Source organism: Gekko japonicus, unplaced genomic scaffold, assembly GCF_001447785.1.
Source record: "Gekko japonicus isolate JY-2015 unplaced genomic scaffold, Gekko_japonicus_V1.1 scaffold3517, whole genome shotgun sequence".
NCBI classification, from domain to species: domain Eukaryota; kingdom Metazoa; phylum Chordata; class Lepidosauria; order Squamata; family Gekkonidae; genus Gekko; species Gekko japonicus.
In genome coordinates this window covers 79,024-93,942 of record NW_015160332.1, presented here as the reverse complement: position 1 = coordinate 93,942, position 14,919 = coordinate 79,024, and the positions used below count along the sequence as shown (strand labels likewise).

The window sequence follows — 14,919 nt, the reverse complement described above, 5'->3', positions numbered from 1 at the left end:
CAACTGGATGGTTGCCTACACCCAACCCAGGCTGTTGGTCGTCAGGCTGGCAATTATGTTGATGTTAACATTAGGGCCAGGGCCATGACGTCAAAGGTGGCCCCCTAATTGAAAGCCTGGTGGAAGAGCTCCGTCTTACAGGCCTTGCGGAACTGCAAAAGGTCCCGCAGGGCCCTGATGTCCTCCGGGAGCTCATTCCACCAGTATGGAGCCGCCACAGAAAAGGCCCTGGCCCTCATCGCAACTAGCCTGGCTTCTTTCGGGCCTGGGAGAACTGGGCGATTTTGGGATCCCGATCTCCGTGCTCTCTGGGGGACATATGGGGAAAGGTGGTCCCTTAGGTAGATAGGTCCCTAACCATAAACATTGAGAATACTGAAGAAGATATATCACCGATAGATTTGTTTGTTTTTTGACAGATACAAAGGGCTAATGTTGTCTGGAAATGGCATCCTCAAAGGCTATGGAAGCTATATGGAAAAGCCACAAGTCAATGATTTATGTCAAATAAAGGAGGACTTTGGTACTCTGTGGCATTGGTCTTCAACCAGCAGGTCGAGAATCGCAACAAGTCCAATGCTTGCCACCCTAAGCTGGGTCCCACCAGTGGTACCACCACTACTTTCTGGGTTTGCCTGGACAGAGTGGGAAAAGAGGGAAATAGTATCAGATGGAAAGGAGAAGAAAGTTTCTTTATGTTTAGGTTGGGTTTTTTTTAATGCAATCATAATTTTAAAAGTACCAAGGAAAGTGCACTAGTATTCAGAAAACGCACGGCACAGGCTGGTGTCTGATCGCGGGAGTGCTAGTATCTCGTGGCATCCGGCGCCTGTTCATGTCCCGTCGCAAACCGGATGTTTTTCGTAAGCGCATGCGGCGCCCGTTCATGTCCCGTTGCAAACCGGATGTTTTTCGTAAGCGCATGCGCACAAACATGAAACTGAAAGCAGTGCTGCCCTGCGGAACTGCACATGTGCACAAATGCAAAACGCTTGTGTGATCACGCTGCACTGCTTCTTTGCCACGCTGCAACATCGCCGTGTGATCGCCAGCTAACAGCCTAAGCACGGAGACTTGGGGGACCGTGTGATCGGGCTACCGCGCTTTATTTTGCTCCAGGGCGAATAGCCACGCCCCCCGCGTTATCTGGCCCGTGTGACCGGGGCCTACATCACTTATATACGTTTATTTCATTATATTGTCTGTTGAATGTTTTTTATTATTTTTGCATGAGCTTCTGAGGAGGGGCTGCAACTCACTGGCAGGGCACCTGCCCAACATGCAGAAGGTCCCAGGTTCAATTCTCGGCATCTCCAGTTAAAAGGATCAGGTAGGAGGTACTGTGGAAGCCCTCAGCCTGAGACCCTGGAGAGCAGCTGCCAGTCTGAGTAGACAATACTGACTTTGATGGACCAAGGGGGTCTGATGCAGTAGAAGGCCGTTTCATGTATGCTCATGTATATGTGGTCGAGTGGTGATTTAAACCCGAGTTTCCCAGATCCCAATCCAGCTCTCTAACCACTACACCATGCTAGATCCCACTTCAACACAAGATTCTTGCTTGTAGATATATTTATAGTCCACAATTCAAATATATCTACAAGCCAAGAATCTTGTGTTGTGTTGATATTTTGTTTGGAAGCAGAAGGAGTGTTTACCTTTAAGAAGGACCTGGCAGAGAAACGGCTTTTTTCTCTCTCCAGTGTTAATTGAATGACTGCTACTGTTTTACACTGGAAGTCCTTGCATATTCACCAGATCCCACTTCAAGCCTGGTTTAGGCCACATTTATTTATTCATTCATACCCCCACCTTTCTCCACAATGGGGACCCAGTGCAGCTTACTTTGTTCACCTCTCCTCACCTGTAAGACAGGTGTGACAGACTGTCAAGGGATAACGTTCTAACAGAGTCACCTTTGAGTGACAGGCTGTTCAAACAGAACTCTGTGGAGAGCATCAGTTAAGAAATGATGGGAACTGACAGCTGACGAAGAGACAGTTTAGCACTGACTGAGGACTGGGAAGGAGGCAAAGAGGAGTGAGAGGGTCACAGAAGATCCCCATTCAAGCTGAAAAGGGACAGGGCTTCTAGTGAAGAGAAGTAATCCCAGCCCAGTGGAAAGGGAAATAGCTCTAAAGAGAAGAGTGATCCTTTGGTCTGTCTATACAGAAGGATTTTGGAACCTGGTTGTATGTTCCTGCCATCTAAATGTGAAGTGTCAGTGAAATTCGGAAACCTATGCTTGAGTGTTAAAGCAGACACTGAAAAGAAAGCCTCTGTCCTCAAACTTTCAAAGACCTTGTTGAAAAGCAAAAACACTTGTTGGCAACATAATAGCTGGATTTAGTGTGATTACAAAGTTACCTCGGTTTTTATAATCTGTTCACCTCATACATCCTTCCCCTGATTCCACCTGACCTTTTCTCCTCTAAGTTAAATTATTTATTTATTTATTTATTTGAATATTTTTACCCCGCCCTCCCCGCGAACGGGCTCAGTGCGGCTTACAAATAAAACACTGTGTGTGCCATTTCAGAAGCAGAAGATAGGAAGGTGATTTTGTCTCTTCCCTCAGGTCCCTGGGTTGGGTTAACATAAAAATATATAATAAAGCTGTAGGGTGGGACAGCCATAGACCAACAAGTAAGGAGAAAATAGATGTAGGGGCTGCTCAGCAAGCAAGAAAGAAGAAATTAAGGAGAAATCCTGTGTGTGAGAGAGGGAAGAGGGCGAGATTGTCATAACACGTTAGTTTGAGAATACGTGACTGGCCCAAGGTCACCCAGAAAATTTCTATGGCAGAGTGGGAATTCAAACCTGGTTCTCCCAGAACTCAGCAGACTAACCACGATACTGCACTGGCTCTCCCAGGAGCGTGCAAAGGGGTGGGCAGGGGACAGCTGCTGAGCCCTACTCATCTTGGAGAGACTGATCTCCTGTGTACCAGTTTGGAGAGTGAGGGAGACACAGAATTGGGGCTAAGCTCTTTCAAGGGACTACTTGAGAGAGAAGCCTGGGTGCAGAAACACGCACTGAGGAGACCTGTCTCACTGCACTGGATATGGCGAGCGTAACAGGGCATGTTAGGGAAGGCTGCATGGTGTAGCCCAATCTTGTCAGATCTCAAAAGCTAAGCAGGGTCGGTCCTTGGAAGGAAGACCACCAAGGCAGGCTCCGCAGAGGAAGGGAATGGCAAACCCCCTCTGCTGCTCACTTGCCTTGAAAGCCCCTTGCTGGGGTCGACGTTAAGCTGGTTGCGACTTGACAGCACGTATGTACATGTGTTATGCAGCAGGTTTTGTTGCATTCCTGTGTGGGAAATATCAAGATGGGTGGCCGTGTTAGTCTGTCTGTAGCAGCAGAAAAGAGCAAGAGTCCAGTACTAGCACCTTAAAGACTAACAAAGACTAACAAAGATTGTGGCAGGGGACGAGCGTTCGTGAGTCACTGCTCACTTTTTCAGATACAGCTAGAATATGAGTCAGCCTGTCCTTATATCTCGAATCTGAAACTACTCCGGTCTCCAAGATATGAGGCCGGATGGACTCCCGTCCTAGCTGTATCTGAAGACGTGAGCGGTGACTCACGGAAGCTCCTCCCCTGCCTCAAACTTTGTTCGTCTTGAAAGTGCTACTGAAATCTTGCTCTTTTCTACGATGTGGGGAAAATACGGCTAGGAAAAATGGAAGGAAGAGGAGAGCTCAGATAAGAAAGGCGGGCGGCAGTGTCCTCCGAGGGCAGGGTTTCTTCGATAGCTGGAGAAAGGGAGAAGAACACCACAAAGGAAACGGCAGACGAGCCCAGTCGCTCGACACTCTGTTCTGGAGGAGGAAGAAAGCGAACCCGCCGTGCCCCGGGTGACTCTGCACGGCTGCATGGGCCGGCAGGCGTCAAGTCAGTGGCGCCCAGCTTCTCACTGCGAGGAAGAGACCGCCGCTCCTCGCAGTGAAAGATGCCCACTGGCTTTCAAAGGGACCTCCTTTCCGAGAGGGTCTCATGCATTCATTGACCCGGGTGCGGCGGTGCATCTGGCCACGGTGGTAGTCACAAAGTACAACACACACTCAAGAGCACAAAACTAACAGCTGCTCAGGTTACCCGGCCGAGTGTTTCCTTGTCTTGTTAATGCTAAAGCAGTTGGGGAAATGGCACAGAGACTGAACGAGAATATTTAATTCCGGAGAGAGATCTGGCCGTATCATCGGGGGACTGTATTATTAGAGTAACACAACGGGAAATCCTGTTCTAAGAATCGAGTCATTTGCTATTTTTTAAGAAGAAGAAGAAGAGATTGGATTTATACCCCACCCTTCACTACCCAAAGGTGTCTCAGAGCGGCTTACAAACTCCTCTCCCTTCCCCTCCCCACAACAGACACCCTGTGAGGTGGGTGGGGCTGAGAGAGCTCTGACAGAAACGGCTCTTTTTCAAGAACAGCTCTTGTCAGAACTACGGCTTGCCCAAGCTCATCCAGCAGCTGCAAGTGGAGGAGTGGGGAATCAAACCCGGCTCTCCCAGATTAGAGTCCGCGCACTTAACCACTACACCAAACTGGCTTAAAAAAACATTTCTCCGCTGGCCTCCGTTTTTATAATCTGTTCACCTCATACATCCTTCCCCTGATTCCACCTGACCTTTTCTCCTCTAAGTTAAATTATTTATTTATTTATTTATTTGAATATTTTTACCCCGCCCTCCCCGCGAACGGGCTCAGTGCGGCTTACAAATAAAACACTGTGTGTGCCATTTCAGAAGCAGAAGATAGGAAGGTGATTTTGTCTCTTCCCTCAGGTCCCTGGGTTGGGTTAACATAAAAATATATAATAAAGCTGTAGGGTGGGACAGCCATAGACCAACAAGTAAGGAGAAAATAGATGTAGGGGCTGCTCAGCAAGCAAGAAAGAAGAAATTAAGGAGAAATCCTGTGTGTGAGAGAGGGAAGAGGGCGAGATTGTCATAACACGTTAGTTTGAGAATACGTGACTGGCCCAAGGTCACCCAGAAAATTTCTATGGCAGAGTGGGAATTCAAACCTGGTTCTCCCAGAACTCAGCAGACTAACCACGATACTGCACTGGCTCTCCCAGGAGCGTGCAAAGGGGTGGGACAGCTGCTGAGCCCTACTCATCTTAGAGAGACTGATCTCCTGTGTACCAGTTTGGAGAGTGAGGGAGACACAGAATTGGGGCTAAGCTCTTTTAAGGGACTACTTGAGAGAGAAGCCTGGGTGCAGAAACACGCACTGAGGAGACCTGTCTCACTGCACTGGATATGGCGAGCGTAACAGGGCATGTTAGGGAAGGCTGCATGGTGTAGCCCGATCTTGTCAGATCTCAAAAGCTAAGCAGGGTCGGTCCTTGGATGGGGGACCACCAAGGCAGGCTCTGCAGAGGAAGGGAATGGCAAACCCCCTCTGCTGCTCACTTGCCTTGAAAGCCCCTTGCTGGGGTTGACGGTAAGCTGGTTGCGACTTGACAGCACGTATGTACATGAGTTATGCAGCAGGTTTTGCTGCATTCCTGTGTGGGAAATATCAAGATGGGTAGCTGTGTTAGTCTGTCTGTAGCAGCAGAAAAGAGCAGGAGTCCAGTATTAGCACCTTAAAGACTAACAAAGATTGTGGCAGGGGACGAGCGTTCGTGAGTCACTGCTCACTTCTTCAGATACAGCTAGAATATGAGTCAGCCTGTCCTTATATCTTGGATCTGAAACTACTCCGGTCTCCAAGATATGAGGCCAGATGGACTCCCGTTCTAGCTGTATCTGAAGACGTGAGCGGTGACTCACGGAAACTCCTCCCCTGCCTCAAACTTTGTTCGTCTTGAAAGTGCTACTGAAATCTTGCTCTTTTCTACGATGTGGGGAAAATACGGCTAGGAAAAATGGAAGGAAGAGGAGAGCTCAGATAAGAAAGGCGGGCGGCAGTGTCCTCCGAGGGCAGGGTTTCTTCGATAGCTGGAGAAAGGGAGAAGAACACCACAAAGGAAACGGCAGACGAGCCCAGTCGCTCGACACATGACCTCACTCTGTTCTGGAGGAGGAAGAAAGCGAACCCGCCGTGCCCCGAGTGACTCCGCACGGCTGGCATGGCTGCATGGGCTGGCAGGCGTCGAGTCAGTGGCGCCCAACAAAGGAGCTTCTCACTGTGAGGAAGAGACCGCCGCTCCTCGCGGAAAGATGCCCACTGGCTTTCAAAGGGACCTCCTTTCCGAGAGGGTCCCGTGCATTCGTTGACCCGGGTGCGGCGGTGCATCTGGCCACTGCGGTAGTCACAAAGTGTACAACACACACTCGAGAGCACAAAACTAACAGCTGCTCAGGTTACCCGGCCGAGTGTTTCCTTGTCTTGTTAACGCTAAAGCAGTTGGGGAAATGGCACAGAGGCTGAACGAGAATATTTAATTCCGGAGAGAGATCTGGCCATATCATCGGGGGACTGTATTATTAGAGCAACACAACTGGAAATCCTGTTCTAAGAATCGAGTCGTTTGCTATTTTTTAAGAAGAAGAAGAAGAAGAGATTGGATTTATACCCCACCCTTTACTACCCAAAGGTGTCTCAGAGCGGCTTACCATCTCCTCTCCCTTCCCCTCCCCACAACAGACACCCTGTGAGATGGGTGAGGCTGAGAGAGCTCTGACAGAAACTGCTCTTTTTTCAAGAACAGCTCTCATCAGAGCTACGTCTTGCCCAAGGTCATCCAGCCAGGTGCAAGTGAAGGAGGAGTGGGGAATCAAACCCGGCTCTCCCAGATTAGAGTCCGCGCACTTAACCACGACACCAAACTGGCTTAAAAATACATTTCTCCGCTGGCCTTGGGCCCTCACGTCTGTGGGAGCACCTTTCCCTCTAGGCTGTGCCGCTGCAGCCTGGCTCATCTGAGCCGGCTCTTCTTCAGCTGCCGACCTGCAAACGGGCAAATCAACGACGGCCCGTACACATTCCTTCTCTGTTGTGGTTCCCGCCTTACAGAACGGTATGCCCGGTGAGGTCAGGAAGGCTCCCCCCACTCCTGGCCTTCCGCAAACTATGCAAAACTGAAATAGTCAAGAGGGCGTTTCCGCCCAGGCAACGGAGTTCCGCTGCACTGAATGACTCACAAAAGTCACTTGGACAAACGATCAGGGACTGGGGTCTGCACAACTGCGTACAGCTGTGCTGTTAAATTGGATCCTACCACATAATCCTTTTTTACAATTTATTTAATTTATACCCCCACCCTCCCCGCCGAAGCAGGGGGACAGCTTACAAGGCCATTTGGCATCCAGAGGATGCTACCGGAAGAGGCTGCTACTGGAATATGTTGGGGAAATAGTCAAAAATACTTAAATTCTCAGCGTTTCCAATGGATCCTTGCTTCACTGGAGAGGAGACATTACTATGTAAAAAGCTTTATTTCTAAGGGAAGGGTTCGCATGGAAAGCTACAAAACAAAGAGGTATCTAGATCTACATTTTTACATCCTTACAGCAAAGAACACATGGTTGCACAACAATGGAGATTCCCCTTCTTCTTGACCCCCAGAAGGAAATCACCTGAACACAGTAACCAATGATCGCCAGTAAGCAGACTTAGATTTTTCCCGGGCTATCTTCCCATTGGCTCTGAGCCAAGTTTCCCTTCCAGGTCAGTCTAAACAGCAGTACACTAGGTAAAGCAGATTAACCCTATAATGACTGGAATCTTGGAAGTCACACATTTCCAACAAAAACAACACAAAACAACCTGAACACAATACAGAATACAATTAAGAACAATTAAAATGGTTTAGAACAACAATATAAGAAAAATGAAAATAAATGAAAAATGAAAAAATGAAAATGACAGTACAGACCTTGATGGACCAAGGGTCTGATTCAGTATTAGGCAGGTTCATGTGTGAAGGTAAACATATTGATTATTTAAATTTGCTTGGGGGGGGGCGTGGCTCAGTGGCAGAGCCTCTGCTTGGCATGCAGAAGGTCCCAGGTTCAATCCCCGGCATCTCCAATTAAAGAACTAGGCAGCAGGTGATGTGAAAGACCTCAGCCTGAGACCCTGAAGAGCCATGAAGTGGGGCCATGGCTCAGTGGAAGAGCCTCTGCTTGGCATGCAGAAGGTCCCAAGTTCAGTCCCCGGCATCTCCAGTTAAAAAGATCAGGCAGCAGGTGATGGGAAAGACCTCCGCCTGAGACCCTTGCTTCCGTACTGGGAGACAAGTTGGTCCGGACTGTTTCCTCAAGTAAGATTCCAACTGTCCAGTTCTAGACAGACTCTCTCGTCCAGGGTTCCGCAACATGGCGCACGTGGGCACCACGGCACCCGCCAACGCCCATTCTCGTGCCCGCCAAGTGTTTTTAGAAAGTGGGTGGGGCCAGACGAGGCTTTTGCCCAGCAAGGATTCTGACTGGCCACTGGAGATTTGATTGGCAGTGCAGATTTCTTTAAAGGTTGCTTTGGCAGCAGCTTGCGCCACAGCACTTCATCGTGTGACTGAAGGTAAGCTGTGGTGGCCATTTTGTGGCCGTGCCCACCACGCCCACCACACCACATCAGAATTTCTAAAACTCTCGCTCACAGCCAGTTTGGTGTGGTGGTTAAGTGTGCGGACTCTAATCTGGGAGAACCAGGTTTGATTCCCCACTCCTCCACATTCAGCTGCTGGTGTGACCTTGGGTCAGTCACAAGTTGTTTCAGAGCTTTTCTCTCACGAGCAGTCCTCGAGAGAGAGCTCTCTCAGCCCCACCTCCCTCACAGGGTGTCTGTTGTGAGGAGGGGAAGGGAAAGGAGACTGTAAGCCACTCTGAGACTCCTTTGGGTAGTGAAGGGCGGGGTGTAAATCCAATCTCTCCTCCTCTCCTCATAGAGGTTGGGGGCCCCTGCTCTAGTCTTAAACCCGCTGATGTCAATGGACACAGATTGGAGTAATTCAGCACAGGACTGCGACAGTCAATCTAGCCGAGCGGTTTTACCTGGATGTTGGGATTCTGCCCGTTGATGTCCGCTTTGGAGAGGTCAGGGAAGTTTGGGAGGTCCAGAAGGAAAGGCTGAGGCCCATCTCTTTGCAAAGACGCCTGCCCGCTCTCCTGCCTGAAGCGTTGCTTGGCAAAGGCCCTGTGTGCCGCTTGGGGGTCAGGGTAGCCCCTTCTGTCCTCTGGGTTGAGGGTGAAGCTGGAGTCGGGAGATGAAAGGCTGTCTGCATGGAGGATGTCCTGGACCGGGGGTGGGTGGGGGGAAGCAAAGGAAGCAAACGCAAAACGATATAAGGGTCTGTCTGGAGTACAGCAACTGTCACAAATCCTGAAGAGCACAATGGGTGAAACCTTGTCTATCCCCCCCCCCTTTTGTTTACTGGTGCACCAACAAACATTTAAAACAAAACAAACACAACACGTGGAGAAAGAGTCCAGGCTGCTGGAAAAAGTCTTTTCCCCAGTGTGGCAAACAGGTCTGCCCTGGCCTGAAGGTCCTGTTGCACCCTGTCCTCCTCAGTTTCCCCAACACCTGGTGCAGGGGTGTCAAACATGCAGCCCGGGGGCCGGATCAGACCCCCCTCCCCGGAGGCTTTCTATCAGGCCCGCAGTGGAACTGGCTGTCTTCTGCTTCTTCTTCCAGTTCTGCTGCTGCTGCGTCATTGTAGGCTTTGCCGCTTACAGATACACACCTGAACAGCATATTCAGGATTGCAAGAGCACAGACATTTTGATGCAATCATTCAGAGCAAGAGGTGTCAGTTATCAGACACTGTTAAATAAACAAAATATCGCAAGAGGGCTCATGTTTTAATCATGATTTTAAGAAAAAAAAAAACCTTTGTGTTTGTGTCCTTTATAAAGTTTATATCTCCACTACCTGAGCGCCGAAGAATAGATTCTTTTGAATTATGGTGCTGGAGAAGACTCTTGAGATCAAGGAGATCAAATCAGGGCAGTCATTTGGCAGGCAGCTACTCTTCTAGTAGTGCAAAAGGCAGTAAAAGGTCCCTGTGGTCACCGGGCTCTGGGCAGCGGGAGACACAGAGGCAAGGCCTCAGAACATGGAAGGGAAGTGGGCAATCCCTATAAAGGTCAGGTGGTGGCAGCGGTCAAACTGAGAGGGAGAAAAGTCCCACTAGGTCGGGGGCTGTCAAACACATTCGTTATGAGGGCCGGATCAGACATAAATGAGACCTTGTTGGGCCGGACCATGTGTGTCATAAAATGTAATGCCAGGTAGTGGAGAGATAAACTTTATAAAGGACACAAACACAAAGAGGGTGTTTTTTTCCACTTAAAATAAAAACATGCTTATGGAAGCTGCCCAGGGGCCTAATATGGCCCCCGGGCCGCATGTTTGACACCCCTGCTCTAACAGCTTAATGCAGGGAGTCCAAATATGGTACCTGCCCCTGCGTTTCCTGGCTAGGGTGGCCAACCTCCATTTGGGGCCTGGAGCTCTTTTGGAATGAAAGGAGATTGGATTTATACCCCGCCCTTCACTACCCAAAGGTGTCTCAGAGCGACTTACAAACTCCTTTCCCTCCCCCTCCCCACAACAGACACCCTGGGAGGTAGGTGGGGCTGAGAGAGCTCTTGACAGAAACTGCTCTTTTTCAAGGACAGCTCTTATCAGAACTGTGGCTTGACCAAGGTCATCCAGCCAGGTGCAAGTGGAGGAGTGGGGAATCAAACCCAGTTCTCCCAGATCAGAGTCCGCGCACTTAACCACAACACCAAACCGGCTCTCTTAGAGTGGGAAGGGCTTCAGAAAAGCGCAAGAATCAGTCACCTTTGTGTCTCTGGGATTAACCCACTCAGAAACAGCCACTGCGGTTGTCACAGGACGACAGTTTGGAAAACCAGACCCCAGCAAGCACTTTCCAAAGAGGCTGAGGGTTGAACATTCGGTCCGACAGCACACTTAAGAACTATACGCGGTGGTGGTGGTGGTGGGGTTTAATTCCAAGAGTTCAGAAGTATAGTTTTTTTTTTAAAAAAGATTAATATTCTTGGATTTTGGTTTTGTTTGCATTTCAGATTTTATTTCACAGCCATGAAAACAAGACCGGTCAGGAACAAATTTTATTTACCTTCCGTGAGACAAGGAATCGATTCAGACAATAATGCAAAACGGGGGTGGCGGTGTTTTGGCTGGGAGCCGGACCGATGTTATAAAAAGGAACCTCTGACAGTTATATAAACCCTTTTGGTTTCACTCGCAAAACAGCAAGCACGCATTCCACTGTAATTGTGACGTGCAGAGGTAGACAGCTACAAGTAACGACGTTACCTGTAGCCTCCCCCATTCACTGTTACGAGTGGTGCAGTGGTTAGAGCAGAAGCGTCAAACTCATTTTATTCCAGGATCTATCACCTGCAAGATGCTTTTTTTTAAAAAAAAAGACGGGGTGGTTTGAAAACTCTTTATGCTTCTGGCTCCCAACGAACTAGAGGATTTCACAGCACAACCAGATGGGGTTGCCACTGGTCAGGTTCCTCCTGGGGGGACTTACTGACAGGGGGCGGGGGGGACTTACCAGGAGCAGGAGGGAGGCCTAGACTACATGGTAACTTGGCGATGTCACTTCCAGTGTGTGGCGGAAGTGATGTCATCACGTTTGGCTGTCCCAGCGACACTCTGGTATTTGGGCAAAAACTCTATGGTAAAAACTGCACCACCATAGAGCAGTGCTCCCTCCAAGCCGTGGAGGCTTGTGAGCAAAAACATTCGACTTTGTGAGCTACTGGCATTCAAGTTGTGAGCGAGCCATTTCGCTGCAGCATAACTTAGTTTGTCCTGGAGCCATCTTTTCTTGAGCGAAGACAAAAATCTGTGAGCTGGAGGCCAAGAAACCGTGAGCTAGCTCACGCTAACTCAGCTTAGAGGGAACACCGCCATAGCGTTTTTGCCCATATACAAGACCATCACCCAGATGTTGCCAGCATGATGTCACTTCCGGTGCATGCCGGAAATAACATAATCAAGTATGATTTTTTTGGGGGGTGGGAGAACCATGAGAACATAAGAGAACATAAGAGACGCCAATGTTGGATCAGGCCAAAGGCCCATCCAGTCCAACACTCTGTGTCCCACAGTGGCCAGAAATACCAGTGCCATCAGGAGGTCTACCAGTGGGACCAGGACATTAGAAGCCCTCCCACTGTTCACCCCCCCCCCCCCCCCAAGCACCAAGAAGACAGAGCATCACTTGCCCCGGAGCCCCTATCTATACCTTGTGGCTAAGAGCCACTGATGGACCTCTGCCGGTTCTGGGAACAGGACAAGATCCCACTTAGACAAGCAGATGTGCCAGGGGGTAGGGAATGGCACCGGCGGCATTCTTTCAATGCGTTATTTCAAGATCCTTTCAGGAGACACCGTGCCTTCGAGGGTACCGTGTTTTCCACACAGTAGCAGGAGCATGGGGGGGGGGGTAGCTCTCAGCTGTGGTCAAAACTACCAGTATAATATCGACACAACTTAGTACCACGCCTGGGCAAGCTCTGAGGCAAGCGTGGGAGGCACTTCAGGGCTGGCCCTTCTACTGAAAACGGGGGGGGGGAGGGCGCCAGGGGCTCAACCCAAACAGCATAGAATTAAGAAACTAAAGGTTGACAGACGATATTCCAGAGTGGCTCCTGACATTACAGTGCAACGGCCATTTGTTTGACAGTTGAGGAAGGCCGATGGGCCGAAACGTGTACGGTCAGGGTCAATAATGGTCATTTTCTTTTGTCACAGTACAGTTTGGTTCTTTATTGAGGCTAATCGCCAGGGCCAATATCTTTTTTTTAAATCTATTCTGTCATAAATTATATGTATATTCTTGTACGGCTGTTACTCTCTGCAACTTCCATGCTTGAGAGGAGAGACGGATGGAGCGTACTGGCAGAGTCTCAGTTAATTACTCACAGCGTTCCACAGTTAAGGATACATTTGTCCATTCATCTCCAATGTTGACATATTTATTTCCTTCACTATGCTCCCCCCCCCAAAAAATATATCTTCTGGAGTAGAGATAAATTACCTGCCTACCATTTTCTTCTCACCTTGACACAGAGAGACCTCCATCTTTCTGTGTTATACCTCTGAGGATGCCAGTCACAGCTACTGGCGAAACGTCAGGTCCTACAATGACAAGACCATGGCCACACAGCCCGGAAAATCTACAGCGGCCCCAGTCACATGGGCCAGATAACGCGGGGGGGGAGGGGGGGCTGTTTGCCCAGGAGCAAAATAAAGCGCGGTAGCCCGATCACATGGTCCCCCGAGTCTCCGTACTTAGCCTGTTAGCTGGCGATCACACGGCGATGCTGCAGTGTGGCAAAGAAGCGGCACGATGTCGCAGTGTGATCACGCCCCGAAAATCGGCCCGACATTTGTGCCTTTCGCACGGCAAATTCTCCGTGCTCTGGAGGGCGGGGCTCAGTGGCATCAGACCCTGCCGAGGCCCCTCCCCCTCTGCAAACCCCGCCCTCCCCAGGCTCCGCCCCCCAAATCTCCATGAACTTCCCAAGAGCGGGCAACCCGACCTCAGTTATAAATGCTGTATTTCTGGGGTCCTCAGATGAAGACTCCCAGAATAAGGAATGGCTTTAATGTGAAACACACGACCAAAAACATTTTATACAGCCGTCTCCCAAGCCTTGCTCAAGAACAAGCACATGTGACCATAGGTGCGGGATAGGGCTGCAACCTTTATGGGGCGGCTGGAGAACTCCCCGGGATCACAACTCATCTCCAAGCAACAGAGATCAGTTCCCCTGGAGGAAATGGCCGCTTTGAAAGGTGGACTCTATGTCATAAATCCCTCCCTTCTCCAAATGGGCAGTTCTCTCAGTGGAGGGGGGTAAGCAGTGGGGTACCGCAGGGATCAGTACTTGGTCCACTGCTTTTTAACTTGTTCATTAATGATTTGGAGTTGGGAGTAAGCAGTGAAGTGGCTAAATTTGCGGATGATACAAAGTTGTTCAGGGTGGTGAAAACCAGTGAGGATTGTGAGGCACTCCAAAGGAATCTGTCAAGGATGGGCAAGTGGGCGTCAACATGGCAAATGGGGTTCAATGTGGCCAAGTGCAAGGTGATGCACATTGGAGCCAAAAATCCTAAATAAAATTACACATTGATGGGGTCTGAACTGGCAGAGACTGATCAAGAGAGAGATCTTGGAGTTGTAGTAGATAACCCACTGAAAATGTCGAGACAGTGTGTGACTGCAATAAAAAAGGCCAATGCTATGCTGGGGACTATTAGGAAGGGTATTGAAAACAGATCAGCCAATATAATAATGCCCCTATATAAATCAATGGTGAGACCTCATTTGGAATACTGTGTGCAGTTCTGGGCACCACACCTTAAAAAAGATATTATAGCTTTGGAAAAAGTGCAGAAAAGGGCAACTCGAATGATAAAAGGGTTGGAACACTTTCCCTATGAGGAAAGGTTAAAGCGCTTAGGGCTCTTTAGCTTGGAGAAAAGACGACTGAGGGGTGACATGATCGAGGTTTATAAGATTATGCATGGGAAAGAGCAGGTAGAGAAAGAGGTACTTTTCTCCCTTTCTCACAATACAAGAACTCGTGGGCACTCCATGAAACTGCAGAGCGGTCGGGTTAGAACGGATAAAAGGAAGTACTTCTTCACCCAAAGAGTGATTAACACATGGAATTCACTGCCACAGGAAGTGGTGGCGGCTACAAGCATGGACGGCTTCAAAAGGGAATTAGATAAGCATATGGAGCAGAGGTCCATCAGTGGCTATTAGCCACAAGGTATAGCTAGGGGCTCTGGGGCAAGTGATGCTCTGTCTTCTTGGTGCTTGGGGGGGGGGTCAACAGTGGGAGGGCTTCTAATGTCCTGGCCCCACTGCTGGACCTCCTGATGGCACTGGTATTTCTGGCCACTGTGTGACACAGAGTGTTGGACTGGATGGGCCTTTGGCCTGATCCAACATTGGC

At 49.4% G+C, this 14,919-nt stretch overlaps 1 protein-coding gene across 1 annotated transcript in view; it reads right to left on the bottom strand.

Moving 5' to 3' along the window:
- The window catches only part of LOC107115491 (isthmin-like), a 45,663-nt gene that overhangs the window by 17,193 nt on the left and 13,551 nt on the right, over positions 1-14,919 (bottom strand). The window contains exon 2 of the mRNA XM_015417214.1: positions 8,956-9,257. Within this exon, the coding sequence (XP_015272700.1) occupies positions 8,956-9,257 (302 nt within the window). The remainder of the gene's footprint in view (positions 1-8,955; positions 9,258-14,919) is intronic.